The sequence below is a fragment of the Carcharodon carcharias genome, chromosome 1 (assembly GCF_017639515.1).
Source record: "Carcharodon carcharias isolate sCarCar2 chromosome 1, sCarCar2.pri, whole genome shotgun sequence".
NCBI lineage: Eukaryota > Metazoa > Chordata > Chondrichthyes > Lamniformes > Lamnidae > Carcharodon > Carcharodon carcharias.
This window is the reverse complement of record NC_054467.1, coordinates 35,038,558-35,061,850: the sequence shown is the minus strand read 5'-3', so window position 1 is coordinate 35,061,850 and position 23,293 is coordinate 35,038,558. Positions and strand designations below refer to the sequence as shown.

The following is a 23,293-nucleotide window of genomic DNA, read 5'->3' as shown; positions in this document are numbered from 1 at the left end:
CACAGGATCCTAAAGAATATGGACAAGATAAATAACAATGGGTGGATTTTAAACACCCTCCAGCCCAGTTGGTGGTAACGTTTGGCGAGTTGGGGCAGGTCTCCTCTCTTTCTGTACAGCTATACCTTTAAAATCTATTTTCATTTTACTATAGAATCTCAAATTACAGTTTGGCCTTTAACCACAGAATATTGTTCTGATATGTTGTCAATTATTTTTGTACATATTTAGTGGATTATGTTTAAATAAACTTTTTATGTAGAGTGAAGTGTTAGTGGCAGCAAACCACAAATATGAGACAGGAGTAAAACGTTTCTATTGTATTCCTGTTTGTTTTGCCAGTGGCTGACTTTATTGTGGACAGCAACAGATGGTAGGATCCAGCAGTCAACTGAGATTTCCACTGCAGCACTTCTTAAAATTCTTTCATGGGATGTGGGTGAAGCTGGCTAGGCCAGCATTTATTGCCCATCCCTAATTGCCCTTGAGAAGATGGTGGTGAGCCACTTTCCTGAACCACTGCAGTCCACCTGGTGTAGGTACACCCACAGTGATGTTAGGGAGGGAGTTCCGGGATTTTGACCCAGTGTCAGCGAAGGAACGGCGATATATTTCCAAATCAGGATGGTGTGTGGCTTGGAGGGCAACTTGCAGGTCGTTGTGTTCCTATGCATCTGCTGCTCTTGTCCTTCTAGGTGGTGGAGGTCACGGGTTTGGAAGGTGCTGTCGAAGGAGGCTTGATGAGTTGCTGCAGTGTATCTAGTAGATGGTCCTTCATTTGCAGTTAGGGAGTAAGTGTTTAAGTTGGTGGATGGGGTGCTGATCAAGAGGGCTGCTTTGTCCTGGATGGTGTCGAGCTCCTTGAGTGTTGCTGGGGCCGCATTCATCCAGACAAGTGTAGAGTATTCCATCACACTCCTGACAGGAGGTGAGTTACTCACCGCAGAATTCCCAGTCTGTGACCTACTTTTGTAACCATAGTATTTATATGATTGGCCCAGTTCAATTTCTAGTCAATGATAAACCCCAGGATGTTGATAGTGGGGGGGATTCAGTGATGGTAATGTCATTGAATGTCAAGGGCAGATGGTTAGATTCTCTCTTGTTGGAGGTGGTCATTGCCTGGCATTTGTGTGGTGTGAATGTTACTTCTAATTTATTTCACTGCTTTTTACACAGGAATCACAGATCCCTTATATTGCACCACATATGGAATATAAACAATTTAAGGTGTCCTTTTTGCAGTTTGTCATCTGACATTTAGATTATTTCAATTTTTTTCTATTTGCTTGAAGCATAAAAACATATGATTTCCCTCATTCCCTTCTGCTTACCAGCCCTTTGTAAGTGTTAGATCATAACCCGCGCTTTTCTTTTCACAGACAGCAGGTGTTGTTAATGGAAGATGGTTGTACCACAGCCACTGAGAGTGATGGGGAGGCTGGGTGGGTGCTTGAGGTGAAAGTTCCTTATTGGTATATGGCCGGTGGGGTAGTCCACACCCCTGGGATCCACTCATCTTTCTGTGCCACTTTTACAAACCATGGGAGCCTTTTCCACGGGCTGAATCTTATGCCTCCGCATTGGGTATTGGATAGCAGGAGGAAGGGAGGCTGTAAAATTGTGCACCATGCTAGCAGCACCATTACCAGTGCCTACCCACCTGTCTACAGCTATATCAGCAACAGGAGAGGCATCAGTAGTCCCGTTTGTCGATAGGCCAATTGAGGCCTTTAAGTGGCCAATCAGTGGCCACTTAAGGGCTTCCTCCTGCCATTGCTAGTATTTTCCCCCCAGCGGGAAGAGGCCAGCGCCAAATGTGCTGCCTACCCAGTGAAACCTGGTGGACTGGGTGCCGGGCAAAATGGGATGTCAAATGAAGGCCGCACACAAGATATTCCACACCCCACCTGTGTTTCCCCCTCCCTGTACCATATCCACACACACATCCCCCCCGCCCCTGCCCCCCAACTGCTCACTGGGGCCTGCCAGCCTGGCTCTGGTTAGACCCCAGGCTTACCTTCAAGTCTGGCTCCATCACAGCACGCTTCCCTCTGGGACTTGCTGCAATCCCAGATGTTGCCACCGCTCCCAGAGGTGCTGCTCGGACCATAGCACTGCCGACAATTTGATTAGCCAGCAGCTCTCAGAAGCGGGACTTCCTCCCCGATTGGGACAGAAATCTCGCCTCAAGCCAATTAACAACCCCACGGCCATTAAATGACTGGAGGTGGGCTCACCCCTGACTTTTAGGCCAGGATGAGGACCTTGCCCCCAGTGTGAAATTCAGCCCCATGCCTCTCTTCCCCTCTGTAATCCTGTTCTAATCTCTTCTAGACCCACCTTTTGCTTCTCTTACTTGTCCTATTACCACCCCGTTTTGTCTTAACTATCATCCCTTTGTTGTTTAATCACTCCTGCACTCTACCCTATCACAGACCTTCACTGTTGTGCTTTTCTTGCCCCCATGTTGGCGACCACCCAACCCCTACCCACCATTCTCCCTGACTCTGCCCTTGCTTTAAGAATTGTTAATCCCTAACATCTTCCAGTTCTGACGAAAGGTCATTGATCTGAAACTTAAACTCTATTCCTTTCTCCGCAGATCCTGACTGATTGGCTGATCGAGTGTTTCCGGCATTTTCTGCTTTTATTTCGGGTTTCCAGCATTGGCAGTGCTTTGTTTTGGCTTCTCCAAGCATTACCTTGTTTTTTATTTGTTGTTTTTTGGATTTTTGTTCTTGTGCAGCACAGTTAGAGAAGGTGACATCACATGGAATGTCAGCTTCACCTAGCTAAGCAGTTGAAATAAAATAGGTGCCAGTCAAGGGCACCTTGTCTGTGGGAACATTAGTTTTAAAAGGAATGCTTACTCAGGCAGTGATTCAGTCCCACAAGTCTGCAGTGCTTGTGTAATAGAGACAGCTGTAAGACAGGACTGCTTTACCTGTCAATACTGTATTCGTCGATAGAGTAATTATATTGCACACTCTGCATTTGGTGCAGCGTGATCCTTATGCCACACTGACAGAAAGATTACAGTCTAACTTCAGTTTCTCAGTGTAAGCTACTCAGGTTGATCTTTTTAAATATTAGATCGAAGCGTCTAGTGCCAGCGGCTTTACTATTTTATTAAGGGCTCTAAGATTCGCATATTTTCTGTCCTTTATGCTATATTGAAACATCAGTGGTGGTAAATGCGCAATAGATATATGTCCTCGTTACTTACAGGTCAGCCGCTGAATGGATCCTTGGTATCTTTTTTTCAGCTTACACCTGAGCTCACATTTAATGCAGAGAAGTGTGATGTGATTCATTTTGGTAGGAATAACATGGAGAGAACCAGGCATCTATGTGCATAAGTCATTGAAGGCAGCAGGACAGGCTGAGAGCATGGTTAATAAAGCATGCAGCATTTTAAGCTTTATTACAGAGATATAGAGCACAAAAGCAAGGATGTTATGTTAAACTTGCGTAGAACACTGGTTTAGCCTTAACTGGAGTTTTGTGTCCAGTTCTGGGCACCATGCTTTAGGAGAGATATGAAGACATTAGAGAGAGTGCAGAAAAGGTTCAGAAAAATGGTTCTAGGTATGAGAAACTTCAGTTATATAGTTAGATTGGAGAGGTTGGAACTGTTTTCCTTGAGAGGAGAAGGTTAAGAAGAGATTTGATAGAGGTATACAAAATCAAGAGGGCTCCAGACAGAGTAGATAGGGAGTAACTGTTCCTTTTGCTGGAAGGGTCAAGAACAAGGGGACACGCAATTAATGTAGTGGGAAAAAGAAGAAATGGGGACATGAGGATAAACTTCTCCATGCAGCAAGTGGCTGGGATCTGGAATGCATGGGCTGAAAGCGTGGTGGAGGCTGTCCAATTCAGGCATTTAAAAGAGAATTGGATTATTATCTGAAAAGGAAGAATGTGCAAGGCTACTGGGAGAAGGTCAGGGAGTGGCACTAGGTAAATTGTTCCTTCAAAGAGCCAGTGCAAGCACAATAGGTCGAATTGCCTCCTTCTGCACCATAACCATTCTGTGATTCTGTACATTCAAAACTTTTATGCCTCCTCTTCACTCAGAGGGTTGTGGATCTTTGGAACTCACTACCCACAGGGTTGTGGATGCTCATTCATTGAGGTGGGGGGGGGGGGGATTGTGCGTGGGCGGACACGGACCCAATCAGGTCCATGCTGCCATCTTAAATGGGCGGGCCAATTAAGGCCTGCCCAGCGTGACGCGCACCCAGAAGTGCTGAGCGCTCCTTGAAGCATAAAGCTGCCTCAGGGAGATTAGTTTAAATTCCAAAGATTTTAATATAAAGAAAGGAAAAAAAATTTAAGACATGTCCCCTCATGTGACAGTGACATGAGCTGGGACATGTCTACAAACTTTAATGAAAAGATTTATTTAATTTATAGACCCTTCATTAAACCTCATCCCCCACCGTGGATGAGGCTCCATGAAAAATGCAAAGGCCTCCTGGGCTCTTTGCCTGCCCGCGAACCTTACGGTTGAACGGGCAGCTCAGTTTATTAGTTTAATTGTTATTTAAATGGCCTTAATAGGCCTTTGACAGTTCGGCAGGCGCGCAGCCAATCCCGGTGATTGACTGCCGGACTGAAAATCGGAATGACAAGCAGTGATGTCAGGACGCACCCCCGACGTCACTGCACATCGTTTTACACCTCAGCGAGCAGGCCCCGCCCCCACTCACCAAGCCGAAGAATCAGTCCCAGGGAAATCAAAGAATACAGGGATTGGGCAGGAAGGCAGAGTTGTCAAAGATCAGCCGTGATCTTATTGAATGATAGAGGCTTAAGGGACTGCATGGTCTGCTCCTGCTCCTATTTCTTATGTTTCGTAATGTACCGACATTTGGTCACAGGATGTGAAGTGACCATGGCACCATGTGCAATTCCCTTTGTCTGTACAGTTGTACAAATAGTTTGTCTGGATCAGTAAGGACAATAGGCCTCATCTCTTACCTCTCCAAGGTTTCTCTGTTTATGCCTATCCCATTAGGCCACAATTGGAGCCTGTCTCTCCGGTGCAGCACTTCAATTGTCTTATCATTTCACGGGCACATTTGATTGTGGAGCGTGCATATTTTCAGCACTACAGGTGTTGTCCCATTACCAAAATGGCGCTCACACCACTTGCACACACTTCCAGAGTGGGCCACGCTTGACTCCATTTTGGGTGGGGCATGAGCGGAGCCGCTAGGAGCATGCATCAAAAGTAAGCAGAGTAGTCACATCAGTCAGTGTGACTCTAGTGGTGCCATTTTGACCTGAATGCTCCTGCTAATGCCTTCTCTTAACCTTGTAGAGCTAAACAATCATTCACCAGCAGGAAGTATCCCTGCCCTTAACACCCAACCCCCCAAGTCCCCCTCGCCCCCCCAAAGAATCATCAAATACTTTCAGGTTAGTTGCTGATTGGTTTCTACTGGCTGCTGCTGAGATACTAGGAAGATTTGCTCATTTGTTCTGCTATTTAAAGTAGCTGAAGTCCACAGTGAGTGCTGTGGCACATAATGAAGGTCTTAGTTTCTAACTCCAAGGGCTCTGCTCAAACCCCTTGCTCCTAGTCAGGGATGCAGTATTTTATATCCCTCTTGACCTGCATGTCAGGAAGAATCAGTAGAGACAGAGAGGAGGAGGACAAGCTGCTTAAAGAGAGAGAAGAGAAGGGGGAGAAGGGCTCTCAGGAAGAGGATATATCCACCCAGAGTGTTCAGGGAACAATTCTCCAGCCTCAGCAAGTAACCGCGTGTATGATGTATCCGCTTCAATAAGGAGCTGCTCACTTAAATGTTTCAGGCAGAAATGCAGTTTCAGAGCAGGGCATTGTCAGTGGCTGTGAAGGTCATCATGGCAATTAATTTTTGGGGCTAAGGCTCCTTCCAGGATGGAGCAGGTGATATTTCCACAATCTCTCAGTTGCTGTTCACTGTTTCATGAGAGAAGTCACTGCGGCTCTGCATACAAAGAGAGCTGAATACATTTCATTTCTCTCCTGCCAGAGAGAGGCAGGTGGAGCAAGCATGTGGCTTACCAGGATAGCCGGCTTCACCAATGTGCAGGCCACACAACAGACAGGCCCTTTTAAATTATCTCACGTGAGCAGCAGCGCAAAAAAAGTTTAAAGGGGCTGTGCACTTCAATAAATTGCCTGTGCCCTCCACAAAAGAATTAGAAGGAAGATTGTTAGTGCTGTTAAGGAGGGAGTTCCATGATTTTCACCCAGTAACATTGAAGGAATGACAATATATAGAGTGTGACTTGGAGCAGAACTTACAGATGGTGCTGTTCCCAGGCATCTGCAGCCCTTGTTGTTCTAGACAGTAGAGGTTACAGATTTGGAAGGGGCTGTCAAATCAGCTTTGGCAAGTTACTGCAGTGCTTCTTCCAGACGGTTCACACGGCTGCCACAGTGTAATGGTGGTGGAGGGAGTGAATGTTTAAGATGATGGATGGGATGCCATTCAAGGTGGTTCCTTTGTCCTGAATGGTATCAAGCTTCTTAAGTGTTGTTGAACCTGTACTCAACCAGATAAGTGGAGAGTATTTCATCACACTCCTGAATTGTACTTTGTAGATGGTGGATGGGTTTTGGAGAGTCACAGTATTTATGTGGCAGGTCCAGTTCATATTCTGGTCAATGGTGACGCCACAATATTGATAGTGGGGGGGGATTCATTAATGTTAATGTTGTTGAATGCTGAGGGGAGATGTTGGAGATGATCACTGCCCGGCACTTCTCTCTTCAATATCTGAGGAGGTGTGAATGGAACTGAACACTGTGCAATCATCAGTGACCATACCCATTTCTGACCTTATGATGTAGCAGCTGAAGGTGGTTGGCCCTATGACACTGCCGTGAGGAAATACTGCAGCCTGGTCGTGGAGCTAAGATAATTGGCCTCCAACAAACATGACCAACTAAAATAAAAGCAATACACTGCGGATGCTGGAAAACAGAAATAAAAACAGGAAGTGCTGGAAAAATTTAGTTGGTCTGGCACCGTCTGTGGAGAGAGAAAGAGAGTTAATGGCCCATAACTTCTGTGGAGTGGCAACCAGAGTCGAATTGCTGCTCTGCTGCTAGTTTTTTATCACGAAGTCCACCCACTCCTTTCTCACTCGACCCTCTGACTTGGGCATGGTGAGAACTATTCAGTGGGTTCCTGAGGCCTTGTGTTGAGGGCAGCTGAGTCGAAGGTAAGGAAGCCACACACCCTTTTTACAGCACTAGCTGCCATAAAGCAGGTAAGTTTAAAGGGCCAGCCACTTTAAGGGTTCAGGTAGAAGGTAAGTTTGTAAGGTAAGTGAACAGGATTCAGGGGTGGAGGGGGGCCATGGGGGGTCAGTAGATCAAGGGGTCAGGGGATTAGTTGGTGGGGGGAGTCAGGTGGTCAGTGGGAGGGTTGGGTGATCAGTGGGGGGTGATCACTGGGGGTGGTCAGTGGGAGCGGTCAGGTGGTCAGTGCAGGGTGGTCAGTGGGGGGGCTCGGGAGGTCAGTCGGGGGGGTCAAATGGTCATTGGGGTGGGGGTCGAATAATCAGTGGCTTGTGGCCTGTGGGGGAGGTCAGGTGGTCAGTGGGGGAGGGTGGTCAGTGTGGGATGGTCAGTGGAAGTGTCAGGCGGTCAATGGGCGGTGGGGTTCAGATGGTCAGTGAGTGGGTCAGGTGTTCGGGGGTGGTCAGTGAGGGGGGTGGTTGGTGGGGAGGTTGGGTAGTCAGTAGGGGGGGTGATCAGTGGGGGGTGGTCAGCAGGGAGGTCAGGTGGTCAGCAGGGGGTCAGGTGGTCGAGGTTGGTCAGTGGGAGGGGAGGGGTGAGCAGTGGGGGGTACCCGTGGTAGGTAGGGGGTCCCATGTGGGATTGGGGGTTTAGTTGGGGAGCGCCTGTGGGGGGGTCAGGGTTGTGGAGGGAGTCCTCTGGGGCTTTTGGAGGGGGTCCTGTTTTGGGGGTTGGTGGGTGTGTGGCATTTCTGTGCACACATCCATTGGCCTTTTTCTGGACACTGCCCCATCAAAGTCCTCATCTGAGTCTTCTGCAGCAGAACTTAGCCGAGCAGGCACCTGCACTACCTTAACCTCTGCACTGCCTTGCCTGCAAGTCTCTAGTACCTGAAACTTCACCAGATCAAAGCTACCCTCTAAAGTACACGCATTGCCAATATTTGAGCTGACAAGCCAAGAAATGTTTGGTGCATTGGGAAACCTACCAGAAAGCCTGTAGTCGCTGTCAAGCAGCATGAAGGCATCCAACGTCAATCTTGCACAGGGCTTTGTGCAGAGCTGGAGCACATCCTTCCCATTGTTGAACTGGTGGCTAATTCCATTATTACAAGTGTGGACCACCCACGATGCAGTGTCTGATGGCCGTGCCTCAGCTTTTATTGCAGCACAAGCAGAAACCAACCCAACATTTGAGTTCTGCAGCGGAAGCTCAGACTGAGGTCATGCAATCTCAGCAAGTTCAGACTGTAGCCATCATGGTTGTAGATCCCAAAATGCGAAGGGCCTCGCAGGGTGTCTCAGTAACCCAACAATCTATCAGATCGAGTGGCAATGTTTTTTCATCGTCAGTCTCTTTTTCACCCTCTTGCTCCTGAACCACTACCTGGCCAAATTGTAGCTCATGGGTATCTGAAAGGAGAAGGGCACAAGGATGATGCTGTGGTGAGAGGAGGGGAGAAAGCAAGACTTGCCTGCTTAGACCATCTGGAGCTTGTAAATCAGAAGAGATTGTGTAGTGAGGGAGGAAGTATGAATGTGAGAAAGAGGACGAGGCATGAGCATTCCATGATTATTTCACCAATAGCCACAGATTCAGTCATGGCTGCACTGTCTGTCCCAACAAGGTAAGGACATGCAGCCATGCCTGTCCCTGTTTGTTAAGTGCTGCTGACTGCAGTTGTGCACCACCTTCTACCGGAGAGAGGAAAGTGTGTCAGTGAGCATGGTACAATCTGTTTGGGAGAGGTGCCAATCATAATTGAATAGCTGACACAGTGTGCAAGCAATAACATGTGGGTGTGAGGTTTGCAGCTGCGCTAAGTGAAGGTGAGGTAAAATTATGACCAGAAGTTTTACCACATTGGGAAGGCGCGTGCCTGACCCGAACGAGCGTAAAATGACGCACGATCATCACACGATATTTCGGTCAGCGGGCGCACGCAGGAGTCGACCGTGTGCCCATCGACAGTTAGCAGGCCTTTTAAGGCAATTAAAGTACCAATTAAATGTAATTTTTCGCTGCCTGTCCAACCTTACAGGCAGGCAGGCAAAAAGGCCAGGCGGCCATTGCATTTTTTAGGAAACCTCATCCTGCCTGTGGATGAGGTTTCCAACAGCAAATAAAAATAAAATAGAAGTTTTAACTTTTCATTAGTAACATGTCCCTGCTCATATGACAGAATCACGTGAGGGGACAGGTTTTATAACATTTTTTTAAATCTTTATTCTTGATTTTTTATATCTTCAGGCCCCTGAGGGGGCTCTGTGCCTCAGGGAGCTTTTCCTGTGCAAAATTCCCTGCTCACCCTCCTCCCCCCACACACAGGCAGCACACTGAGCGCTGCAGCACGCGTGAAATCGCGGTCTGGCCCCGATCGTGGGCGGCAGTCGGCTTCCTGACCTCTCCTCCACACCTCCACCCACCACCACCACACACACACACACACACACACACACACCCCCCCCGCCCCCCCCCCCCCCACAGCCCACCCGATAAGGGCCAAATCCTGGCCTATGAATGTGGGGTTATGAGTCGTAGTTGGTAAGAGATTGCTGGCAGGTGAGTGAAGGGAGTTGCTAAATTGAACAGTACGAAGCTAGTGACGCATTAGTAAGGGTGTGGCATTTCGAAATGCATTCACTGATCTTGACAGCTTGTGTGAGTTCATTGAACTTCTTGTGATTCTGCATCTAGGCCCTCAGGGCTACGCAGCTGGCTTTGATCACGGTGGTTGTCCGCTCCCACTGTCTCTGCAGTGTCTGTCTGGAGGTTCCCCTGGTCCCCTGAGAATGGAGGACCTCGCTCATCCTGTTCACTTTCTGCACCATGGGCTACAATGCTGCATTGGAGAACCTTGGAGCATGCTCTCTGAACTGTTGTGCCATTATTTGGTGTTCTCCTGCTTGGCACTCTCCCCCAGCCACTTCCAGCACCTGCTGCAACCAGAATGCACATCCCCTTTAAGAGTGCGGTCTGGCTTTAATTAGTACAGCTAGCTTTAAATAATGCTTCCTTGCATGAATTTGGACTCCCTGCTGAGATGTGCAGCCAATCAATAGGACATTTAGGGCTGCCTGCACGCTACAATCATATAAATGAGCAGGCAGCACGAAGTTTGTGTGCTGCCTGTATCAGAAAGAAGAGACAGGGGTTAATCAAGCATTGCAATCCCTCATCCTTTTTTTCAGGGTATCCAATTTTTCCCCCAAAGTTTCTTAGGGCGAATTTTTAAGTTGGCATGCAGGCACGCGCCTGACCCGCTCAAGCGTAAAATAGCATGTGATGATGTCCGGCAAGCACCCCAACATCATCCCTCACTCACGGGATACTTCAGTCGGTGAGTGTATGTGAAAGTCGGAAGCGGGCCCGCCAACAATTAAGAGGGCAATCAAGCCCATTAACGTTATAATTGTCCCTCATTTTTCATGGTCTGTCCAACCTCACGGTTGGCAGATGGGTGAATCGGCCAGGCAGCCTTTGCATTTTTCATGAAACCTCATCCAAGAGCGGGATGAGCTTTCCCTTATTAAATAAAAAAAAATCTATGCACAGATGTTCAGGTGACTGTTTGTGATGCTTGGACGTTTTGTTCTGATTTTAAAATGTAATACTTTTAAAGTCTTCAGCTCGCTGAGGCAGCTCTCTGCCTTCAGGGAACTTTCATTCAGTGCTCGCCCACACCCACAATTACATTAGTGCCCACCCTCCTCTCACCACCCCCACCCCCACCCACCCCCCACCCTGGCAGCGCTGAGCATTTCACCAAGCGCTTCACACTGGCTGGCCGTTAATTGGCCAACCCGTGTGAAATTGCAGCCGGGGGCCCATCGCGGGTGGCGGTCCATTCCCTGGCTACTCCCAGGCCTGCCAATCACACCCGCACACCAACCTAAAAATCCTGCCCTTAGTGTTTTACTACAAAGCTAGCTTTGTTGCTGTTAATTAAGTTAATTCTTATAGTATTATAATCCAATCTATACTCACTTTTGCACAAGTTTATATTTTGGTATATAACGGGCATACCCTTGTTGCTCTTGTCTTTTAAGGTACCAGCCATCCGAAAGTCTCATAATTGTTGATTATGACCTGTCTGCAGGGAAGAAATTGGCCTGTGTTTCGAACCCAGACTAACCTCTGTTTCAAATAATACATATTATTCTTCTTGAGCTCACTGTCTTAAGGCAGGTCCTTGATGATTATTTGCTGAGCTATGGCAAAGTGCTATGACTTTTTTTACCATGGGTAGGTTGAGGTGGCGAGCCCTGAGTCTGCCTCAGCCGGAATGCGGATTAACCCTGTGCTATCAGTGTTAATCTAATCCACACATTGGCCAACTCAGCCATTACATATTATACCAGCCAATTTATACAATAATTGGCAGGAAATGGCCATCAAGCCTGTCCCATGCTCATGTTGACAGGAGCATTAAGATGAGGCTCCCTGTGGTCTGATGCCATAATCCAAAGCTACATCATGATGTCAGCAGGGGAGACATTCAGTGGCCACAATGTCGCCATGACGTAAATGTTATTGAAGACCATTGTCCAGGCTATGCAGGTAGTGGTCCACAGCATAGCCTAACTGAGTGAATCATCGCAAGCCTGCTAATGATGCTACATAAATTAACTTCTCCCCCCATGTTCTTTGATTCATCCCTGCGATGACTTTAAATTACCAAGGTAGATACCAGGTCATCTTATGTGCTTTTGCATTAGGAGCCTTTATGGGCAGAATTTTCCCCTTGGTGGCCAATTAATTAAGGGGGTTGGGGGAAGCTGTCAAAGTGTGCTCATGTGCGCGAAAGAGCGCACTGCTCCCTGAGACTAAGTGCTGTCTCAGGGAGATCACTGACAGTCCAGAAAACTTTAAAAATAGAAAAATTTTAAAATTATTAACATGTCCCCCTCATGTAACAATGTCACACAAGATGGGACATGTTAATAAATATCACATAATGCATTGAAGTTTTTTAAAACAGACATGAAACCTCATCCCGCCAGTGGATGAGGTTTCATGTATTATCAGATGCCCGTTGGGCTCCTGGCCTGCCCACCAACCTTAAGGCTGGACAGGCAGGGTCTTTAATTATCTTAATTACTCTGTAATGGCCTCAATTTGCCATTAACAGGTCGGTGGGTGGACAGCTGATTTTGCTGTCTGCCCACCTTCCTAATAATTTAAAGGGACCGGGATGACATTGGGGGTTCCTCCCATCGGTGAGGGGGCCCCGCCCCCAAATCACCAATGGGAACATTCAGGCCAATATTTCTGGTTGTGGATAAATAACCTAAACATGTCATTCACCTTCTTTATGTGTAGGTATGGAATTGGCTGTTGTTGATTTCACAATCATAGGGTCATGCAGCACAGAAGGAGGCTATTTGACCCATTGTGTCTGTGCAGACTCTTTGAAAGACCTGTATAATTTCACCCACTTCCCTGCTCTTTCCCAAAGCCCTGCAAATAACTCCCATTTAAGTATGTATCCAATTCCCTTTTCAACATTAGTAATGAATCTACTTTGACCATCCTCTCAGGAATTATATCCCAGATTGTAACAACTTGCTACATATAAAATATTCTCCCCATTTTCCTCTGGATGTTTTGTTAAATATCTTAAACCTGTGTCTTCTGGCCAATGACCCTCCTAACATTCTCTTCCTATTCTAGAAAACCCCTTATGCCAGCGCTTCAGTGGTCAGTGTGACAGCTGTTCAGATGCACCTTTGGGTTTATGATCTGAGGCTGAACTTCAAACAGACTGCCTCTGCTTTTATACATAAACATAAGAAAGGATGGGTTTTGAATTTGTACTCCACACTACATAGTTCCTAATATAAAAGTGTTTTTCCATCATGTTAACCATCAAAGTATTGTGCTTTGTGCATGCTTTGATCTGAAAGAGATGACAGACTCCCAGTCATAACCGGTCCCTGGTAAAATAATTTGCATGTGGTTCTGGTAAAATCCTGAAATAGAGCTTGAATTGGTTGTGCAATAATAAATAGTCCCACTCACTTTGTCCCTTTTCCTCCATGTTCTTATTTTTTCATAGGGCACTGCGAGTTAACTTGCCTGCTGATATATTCTGGCTTCAATCCTAGGCAACTGGATGGCTTTGGTCAGGTAAGATTTTTTTTAAGCACCTCCCATCCCCTACCCCAGCACCACCACCACCACATTCACTTCCTCTCAAAATTTACAAGTTACGTCCCATAGGTTGCAGACCACCTTCCAGTATCTCACCTAAGGAGGTATTCTTCATTTGGGAACACATAGATTATCAATGTTAGCAAGCTCTACAAACACCAACGTGGGAGAAGCAAGTATATAAGTTAAGTATCTATATACTACTTTTTGTGTGTCTAGTATTTTTAGCATTTGATCAATTAGTTCAAGAATCAGAGAGCTCGGAGGTGGTGGAGTGCGAGTGTCAGGAAGAAACTGATAACTGCCAGGCAGACAAGAAGAACTGGGCAGGTTGTGCAAGAGTCTCCTGAGCGCATCTCGCTCTTTAACCGGTACTCAGTTATGAAAAATGGTTAAGGGTGAGGGTTCCTCTGGGGAATACAATCAGAGCAAAGTCAATAACATCATGGGTGGCTCAGCTGTACATAGAGGGAGGAAGAAGGTCAAAAGAGCAAGTGACAGGGGGTACAATAGTTAGGGAACAGATAGGCATATCTGTGGCCGCAGGCATGATTCCAGGATTGCATGTTACCTCAATGGTGCCAGGGTCAATGTCACTGAACAGCTGCAGAATGACCTGAAGAGGAAGGGTGATCAGCCGAACACTGTGGTTCACCAATGATAGGTAGAAAGAGGGAAAAGGTCTGCAAGCACATTTTAGGGAGCTAGGAAATAAATTAATAAGCAGGATCTCAGAGGTAGTAAGATCTGTCCAGTCAGTCTAATCTTGATGATGGACAAATTATTGGAAAAAGCTCTGAAGGACAGTATTAATTTTTTAAAAATCTTCTTGTCACCTCTAGTTCCTTTGCTTATCATCTTAAACCTGTGCCTTCTGGCTACCAAACCTTCTGTCACTGGAAATAGTTTATCCTTAATAGCTACCAAAAAAAATTAAGAAGTTTTTAAGAATTTCTGTTCACAATTTGCATTAATGAGTTGGACTTAGTAATCAAAAACACAATTCTTAAATTTGTGGACGACATCAAATTGTGGGGTTTGTGGGGGAGGTGTATAGTCAATACTGTAGATGACGGCAACAAAATACAGGAGGACATTACTAAACTTGCAGAATGGGCAAATAATTAGAAATGAAGTTCAACAGATAAATGTGATGTAGTACATTTTGGTAGGAAAAGTACCTATTACTAAGTATTTGTTAAAAGTACTTAGTCACTTATTACCTGGAAGGTGCGAGTCTAGGTAGAGTAAAGGAACAAAAGAATCTCACAGTTCAAATACACCAATCACTGAAAGTTGTGCCACAGGTTAGCAAGGCCATTAAAAAAAAAACCTGAGGCTTTATTTCTAGAAGGATAGAATTGAAAAGTAGGGAAGTTATACTAAACCTCTATTGAACAGTGGTTAGACTACACTTACGAGTACTACATGCAGTTTTGGTAGCCATATTATAAGAAGAATATAGAGGGTGGAATCTTCCGGGCCCCCAGCAGCAGGAAGCTTGGTGGGCAAGGGACCTTAATTTGGTGTGAGGCCAAAAATCAGTTTGCCAGCGGCGGGGTGAACTTTTACAGTTATGTTCTCGGGCTTTTAAAGGTGGGCTGTGCTTCCTGATGAACAACGCCAGGAAGCCCTTTTGCATGCATTAGCAAGTCATACATGCTCATTAGAAGTCCAGCTTGCCAGAATTAAACTCCCCCTCCAAATGAAGTTCCCAGCCGGTCAGAAATTAGAACGTTCGCATTGACGACTGCATATAAGTGGCATGCACCTGGCGAGGTTGACTTCTTCCATGACTTTGAAGTGAGTAGCCACTGTATGGGTTTTCCTGAGGACTGCTCACAAATTTCAGCCTTTTGATTCAAATCGGTTGCTGGCAGGTCAAGCTGCGCAAAGGCTTGACATGGGAGGCAGGACCAGTGGAGAAGGGTGGAGTGGAGGCTGAACAAGGGAAGCAGGCTAAGGGGAGAAGGGTAGAGCAGGGTAGAGACAGGACCAAGGCAGAAGGACCAGGCAGGGGAGGAGGACCAGTAGGGAAGGGAAGGATGGGGCTAAGGGTGGAGGAAGGACCAGCAGGGAAGGATGGGGAAAGACCAGCAGGGAAGGGTGGGAGGCTGTCCAGGGAAGATGACAGGCTGTCCGGGGCAAGGAGACAGACTGTCCGGCGAAGGAAGACAGATTGTCCGGAGCAGGCAGAAAGGCTGCGAAGGTGCAGCGATGTTGCATGGAGGGAAGGGCCTTACTTGTTGAGTCTGAGGGTCCTGTGCTTGGGTGGGGGAGGTTTCCAGGCAAGGACGGTGGGAGAGAGATCTTTCTAGAGGGTGGGATTGGTACTCTGTATGCTTAGGTCCTGGGGGCTGAACTGAGGGTAATTGGAAGCAGAGGAAACAGTCACAGTGAGATGGGGAGTGGAATGCGTTAGGGTGGCAGGTCCAAGGTAATAGTGAGGTAGCTGAAAGTTTCATGGGAGGAGTCATGGAAATGGACAAAAACAGGTGGCTCAGATAACAGGATCAAGACCCAGGTGGGCATGGGGATGGTAATGGGTGTAGGCTCAGAAGGGAGGGAAGCAATGTTGTTTGTACAACATAGTACAAAATAGTTAGAGGTTCAAGGCTAACGGTAGGAGGTTGAAGAGTGAAAGAGGGGAGAGAAATTGTTATTTTGGGTAGGTCAAGGGTGAGCAGGGGAGGAAGTTGGTGGGCGACAGGGAGAGGGTAGATGGTGATGGAGTATGTTTGAAATGTGATGTGCACAATTTTTAAATGTCTCCTCAAAAACACAGTAGCTCTGAAAGTGTGATCCTTTGAAGTGGGGGGGAGGGTCTTTTTGGGGTGGGTGGTGTTCAAGGTAAGCATAATTAGCTGACTAAAGGGACACCCTAAAAGTCATGAGGTAACTGGATGAGAGCCATGCTCAGTTGTGTTCTGCTCTTTATGGTGAAGCCCACACAGCAGCTCATAACATCGAGATCCCAGCAAGGTCGGGAACTTGCATGTTAGCTCACAGTTACTTTTGAACAAGGACAGCCAGGTGCACACTTCTCATTATCACACCATCTAGGAAAGACTCTGGTATTCTATTCCTCAGACCATAGTGGAGAGCCTCACACTTTTGACCCTCATACTCCATCTGTCCTGTTCCTGGCCACTCACTTAACCTGTCTAATTCCTCTTGAGCCCTCTTTACATCCTCCTCATATCTCACATCAGGACACCAACAGAACCTGCAATGATGACTGAAAACGTTGCGCAGACAGCATTCCAAAAAGGGCTCCAAACTGGGTGAGCAATACCTGTTGAGTTGCCTAATGAGTGCCTAGGTCACACAGTCACAAATGTTGGCCAAGACTGAAACATACCCCTGTCCAAATACTCAGTGATGACACTACTGATGATGTGAGACAATAAATGGTGTATCTGTAGAACCACATAATCGAAATGAAGTGCAATGCCCTTAATTCACTGTGACCATCGCAGCAACTAGCAGCATCATGAGAATACAGCAAACCTGAACACAGAACAATTAAACATACACTTACGTGTCAAAATTAGATACAATGGTTGTACACCTGTATGCCTTCAAAGCTTCTTTGTCTTTCTTTTCCTACTACCATGTCTAGGTGCAGCCCCAACATCCACAGCTGAGGTGGAGGCAACCTGTTGACTATGGTGACTTTGGTGGGCCCAAAGGCTTCAAGGCCTCTGGCCTGCTAAGGGTTTCCTGCACAAATGCAGGTACAGCCTCTTCAGCCTGACCTTCTGGAGACAATGGGGTCACTGGCAGGAGGGGTGGAGTGGCAGGGCACCCTTGGAGTGCCCTGGGATAAAACCCCTGGGTGCTTTGCTGGCACTCCTCCTCCCTGTGAGTGTCTGATGGCACCTCCCTGACTCCTTGAGGAGAAGGGCACCTGGAGGGAGGTTGCGGTGCCTCATCCCTGTTTCGCCTAGCTGCTGCTGCATTGCATCTATGACTAGACCTACGTAGTGCATGTCCAAGTGCATATCCGGCAGCCACAACATATTCTGCTGGACCTGGGTCTCCCCGGAGCTGTCACCATTTCCATGCTGGAGCATAACAGGAGGCAGAATGTAGACAGACTCTTCCAGCCTTGGACCCAGTCTGTGTATGGCCTGTAGCATCTCTGCCTGATGTTCTCCTGCATGTCTCTGTATCTCTAACAGGTCTCTTATAGCCGAGTCAGGAGGCTCGTTACCTGCATGGGGCTGAACAGGAGCTTGATCTCCAGCAGTCCTCTGAGTGTCAAAGGCCTGAGCTATCACTGCCTCCACCAGCTGTGGACCCGTGTCAGCTATGTGCTCACCAGATTGTGACCCCGAACTACTCTAGGTCATGCAGCCACTGTGGTGAATGTCTTTGTGCTAGTGGAGGGTGCTGGTGAAAGCAGTGGTGGTGCACCCTTTGAGGCTTCTTAGACATCATTGTCAGAGGTTGGGTTGGGCTGGTTTGATGGTTGGTCTCCCTTGCAGGCCTCCCCTTTTCTTGCTGGTGCTTGGAATGGAGAAAAGAAACATTTAGTGGATGCCTAAGCAGGCTCCCTTATTAAAGCAAAGTCTCACTCTGTGGACGCATTTGATAACTGCAGACTGAAGGCATCCTCACTGGCTTCCCGGGAGAGTCCTATCTCACCTTCAGCACAGGCATGGTCCTGCTCCTCCCGGCTCGTTCTGTGGCCTCCTCCACAAATGGGGTGAGGACTCAGATGTCGGGCAGTCCTCCTCTTGTCTTGGACCACTCCCTTCTGTTGTGCGAGTTTTTGTCCTACAGAAAGACAGAAGGATTTATGATCATCCCTATGGCTGAATGAGCACTTTAGGATCATGCATGCCTATGCCAGCTCCTGAACACTTCCCAGTAAGTGATTAACAAGCAAGATGTCCTGCAGCAGATAGAACATTGAGAGCATGAAGTGGCTGGCACATGTTCAGTACACATGTCCCAACTGCTGCTGAGTCCTGCAACATAAACTCCTGCCTGAAATCCCTGAGCACTCGCACACCTACACTGCCTGATGCTCTTATGAGTGTCGTTTTGCAGTGAGTAGACTATGCCACTTACCCTGGCAGAGCGCAGCAGATAGTTCATCCTTTTTCTACACTGCTGGGCAGCTCTCTTGTGGGTCCCACAGGCCCTAACCTCTGCTACAACCTCCGTCCAGGCCGCAGTAGTCAGAGAGAGAGGGCCTCCTGCTGCCATCCCTGGGAAACTACACCTCCCGCCTTGTCAGTGACTGCGAGAAAAGTCTGCAGGGATGCTTTGCTGAACTGTGGGGGCTACACATTATTTTTTCTATGACATTCTGGTCTTAGCAGAATCTTGAATGACATCCAGACTGCTGCTCCTGACCTGCAGGGAGTGAATAGCTGTCCGGGTGTCCTTTAAACAGGGCGCCGAACCTTTGACACCACGAGTTAACAGAGGGGAGGGAGATTTACTGTCCACCCCCACTGTGAGAATTGGTGAGCTCATGCATATGTAATGAGCTGAACAGCGCAAGATCGCATGTGGTCAGCTATTTCCCCACCTCCCCCCCCAGCAGAAATCACTCTCACTTCCGCGCCCACCACCAAACTTGGACTCCATGCGAACATACATACGAAGAAGGAGCAGGAGTAGTCATTCAGCCCCTAAAGCCTGCTTCGCCATGTAATAAAATCATGGCTGATCTGATAGTAACCTGAAATCTGCATCTCCTCTACCCTCGATAACCTATCACCACCAGATGGAAGATTCCTGCCAGAGACACTGAAGAGGGTGCAGAGAAGATTTACAAAGATGATACCAGAAATGTGTAGTTATACATGTCAGGAAAGAATTCACAGGCTGAGTTTCTTTTCTCTTGGAAAAAGAAGGCTGAGGGGTGATATGATAGAGATATGTAACATTATGAAAGGTTTTGATAGAGCTGGTACAGATGGAATGTTTCCTGTTGTAGGGAAGAGCATAACTAGAGGCCATCAATGTAAGTTAGTCACCAAAAAATCTGATTGGGAATTCTGAAGGTACCTCCTTACCCAAGGAATGATGAGAATGTGAAACTTGCTACCACAGCGAGTGATTCAAATGAATAGTATAGATGCATTTAAGGAGAAGCTGACAAGCATATGAGGGAGAAGATAATAGAGGGTTACAATGATAGACTTAGACAAGAAAAGATGGGAGGAGATAGTGGTGTAGTGGTAATGTCACTGGACTAGTAATCCAGAGGCCCAGGCTACTGATCTGGGGACACTTGTTCAAATTCCACTACAGCAGCTGGTACATTTAAGTTCAGTTAATAAATCTGGAATATAAAGTTAGAGTCAACAATCTTTATTTGGTCTGGCCAAATGTGACTCCAGGCACACAGCAATGTGGTTGACTGTTAACTAACCCCTGCAATGGCCTAGTAAGCCACTCGGTTCAAGGTAATTAGACATAGGTAACAAATGCTGGCCTTTCCAGTGACGCTCACATTCTATGAAAGAATAAATAAAAAAGGAGGTTTGATTGATTGGGCCAAATAGTCTCATTTGGTGCTGTACATCTTATGTAATTTAGAAAGGCAAGGATTAATTAAGGGCAGTCAGCATGGATTTGTCAAGGAAAGGTTCTGTCTGCCTAACAAGATTGAATTTTTGGGGGAGGTAACAAAAGATGTGGTCCTGCCACATCTAGTCATGAATAGTGATGGATAATTAAACAGTTAACAGGAGGAGGAGACTCCAAAAATATCCCCATCCACAATGACAGGGGCATAACACATCAGTGCAAAAGAAAAGACTGAAGCATTTGCAAACACTTTCAGCAAGAAGTGCTGAGTGGATGATCCATCACAGCCTCCTTCTAAGGTCCCCAGCATCACAGATGCCAGTCTTCAGCCAATTTGACTCAGGAAAAGGCTGAATACACTGGATACAGCAAAAGCTAAGGGCCCTGACAACATCGACTGTTATACTGAAGACTTGTGCCTCAGAATTAGCCATGCTCCTAGCCAAGCTAATCCACTGCAACTACAACACTGGTATCTACCCAACAACGTGGAGAATTGCTCAGGTATGTCCTACCCACAAAAAGCAGGATAAATCCAATCTAGCCAATTACCACCCCATCATTTTACTCTTAGTCATCTGAAAAGTGATGGAAGGCATCATCAACAGTGCTATGAAGCAACACTTATACACCAATAGCCTACTCATCAATTTTCAGCTTGAGTTCTGCCAGGGCCACTCAGCTCTAGATTTATTACAGCCTTAGTCCAAACATGGACAGAAGAGCTGAATTCCAGAGGTGAGCTGAGCATGACTGTCTTTGACATCAAGGCAGCATCTGACCAAAGATAAAAGCAAAATTCCGCGGATGCTGGAAACCTGAAACAAAAACAAAAATTGCTGGAAAATCTCAGCAAGTCTGACAGCATTTGTGGAGAGAAAGACAGAGTTAACGTTTCGAGTCCGTATGACTTCTTCAGAACTTCTGACCAAATTTTGCATCAAATATGCATGGATGTCATGGAAACCACTTTGGAGCTCAAGGGGCACCTACACCACCGAAAAATTAGGCTCCAACGAGGTCAATTTATTGCCCATTGTGCTTGAAATATAACTTTTAGGCAAATTAAATGAAGTATTTTTGATGGGGCAGAGCAGTTAGATTAAACTCAAAGCTTCCCTTCCTGTTTCTGTTAAATCAGTGGCCACCTGAGATAGGCTTTTTGGCCTCTTATACAGCAATATTGATTGCAATATGTAAACTGCACTGAAAGATTTGATGTTAACAAATATTGAGCAAATCAATCATGGGTCACATTTGTATAACAATCACTCAGGCCAGTTGCCAGATGGCAAGGATGTCTGTGGAAAAAGTCAGTGGTTTGCCGAGAGCAGACAGGGACAGCTACAAACTGCTTGCAGAACATAAGTAAAATTGCCTTCTTTAACTAGGAAAGGTCCACTCTATGCCAGCAAGAAGGAAAACATAATGTGATATTTAAACTGAAACTTTAAAACCTGATTTAAGGCTTAGATTTGAGGTTCAGACTTTGAGACAGACATTTTACAACAGGAACAGAAGGATTTGTGTTAGAAAGAAAAGGTTTGAAATCTACACCAGATGTTCACAAATCAGTTCTCATGTCAGTGTTTAAATCTCATATATCATTGACAGCCTTGGCATGAAGGTTAGCATTGTACAATTTAGATTTCAAAATAAAACCTGCCATGTGCTTTGAATGCTAAATCTTTATTGTCAACCTAAACTTTCTGCTGAGAGCGTACATAACCTGTGGTGTGTTGAAGGAATTTGATGGTGTCAGTTCAAATGAATGCTTGGTCACAAAACAAAAACAAAAATACCTGGAAAAACTCAGCAGGTCTGGCAGCATCTGCGGAGAGGAACACAGTTAACGTTTCGAGTCCAAATGACCCTTCAACAGAACGAAGTAAAAATAGAAGAGGTGAAATATAAGCTGGTTTAAGGGGGGGGTGGGACAAGTAGAGCTGGATAGAGGACCAGTGATAGGTGGAGATAACCAAAAGATGTTACAGACAAAAGGATAAAGAGGTTTTGAAGGTGGTGATATTATCTAAGGAATGTGCTAATTGAGGGTAGAAAGCAGGACAAGCAAGGTACAGATAGCCCTAGTAGGGGTGGGGTGGGGTGAAGGAATCAAAAAAGGCTAAAAGGTAGAGATAAAGCAATGGATGGAAATACATTTAAAAATAATGGAAATAGGTGGGAAAAGACAAATCTATATAAATTATTGGAAAAAAGGGGGGATCGGAAAGGGGGTGGGGATGGAGGAGAGAGTTCATGATCTAAAATTGTTGAACTCAATAATCAGTCCGGTTGGAAGATGAGGTGCTGTTCCTCCAGTTTGCGTTAAGCTTCAGTGGAACATTGCAGCAGACCAAGGACGGACATGTGGGCATGAGAGCAGGCAAGCGACAGGGAGGTCTGGGTAATGCTTGCGGACAGACCAAACATGTTCTGCAAAGCGGTCACCCAGTCTGCGTTTGGTCTCTCCAATGTAGAGGAACCACATTGGGAGCAATGAATGCAGTAGACCAAATTGAGGGACGTGCAAGTGAAATGCTGCTTCACTTGAAAGGAGTGCTTGGGCCCTTGGACGGGGAGAGGGGAAGTAAAGGGGGAGGTGTTGCACCTTCTGCGGTTGCATGGGAAGGTGCCGTCGGAGGGGGTTGAGGTGTAGGGAGTGATGGAGGAGTGGACCAGGGTGTTCCGGAGGCAACGATCCCTGCGGAATGCCGCCAGGGGAGGTGAAGAGAAGATGTTTTTGGTGGTGGCATCACGCTGGAGTTGGCGGAAATGGCGGAGGATGATCCTTTGAATGCGGAGGCTGGTGGAGATGCTTGGTCATCATGTGTTTGCAAAGTAATGGAACTAATCCCACAACATTGCTCAGGTAACAAAGCAGGCTTTTTACACCCACTTTTTTGCTGAAATGTACTTTATGTGTTGAGCTAAAAATCTATTTTGTTCATAAACAGTTTGCTTTTATTTATTTTGGGAATAGATTTATATTTAACATGTGTATGCAAACTATTTGATCACTGCACTGACGTGTTTTAATATGAGTGCCATTAGTTATCTGAAAGAGGCTGTTAAGCTAAAAATTTTGCTGCCTGGTGGTTAAAATGGTCCTGGCCAAAAGAAGCTCTAGAAAACTGCAGCATGACAGTATCTGTGTTTCTGCTATGCTAATTTAAGAATGGCAGGCATTAATGCCCTTGGTCTCACCTTACTGCAATGATGAAATTAGTCTCTCCTGTTTCAACTTGCTGTCTGGGATTGGTCAGACCAAGGATTCCTTTTTAGTTCCGCTTCCGTTCCCACCGGACACTGAAGGGGTTGATTTATGGGCTTTGATGTACAATA

At 46.4% G+C, this 23,293-nt stretch overlaps 1 protein-coding gene across 1 annotated transcript in view; it reads left to right on the top strand.

Moving 5' to 3' along the window:
- Positions 1-23,293, top strand: part of LOC121280723 (probable protein S-acyltransferase 23) — a 171,180-nt gene that overhangs the window by 59,994 nt on the left and 87,893 nt on the right. Inside the window, exon 3 of the mRNA XM_041192851.1 lies at positions 13,302-13,372. Within this exon, the coding sequence (XP_041048785.1) occupies positions 13,302-13,372 (71 nt within the window). The remainder of the gene's footprint in view (positions 1-13,301; positions 13,373-23,293) is intronic.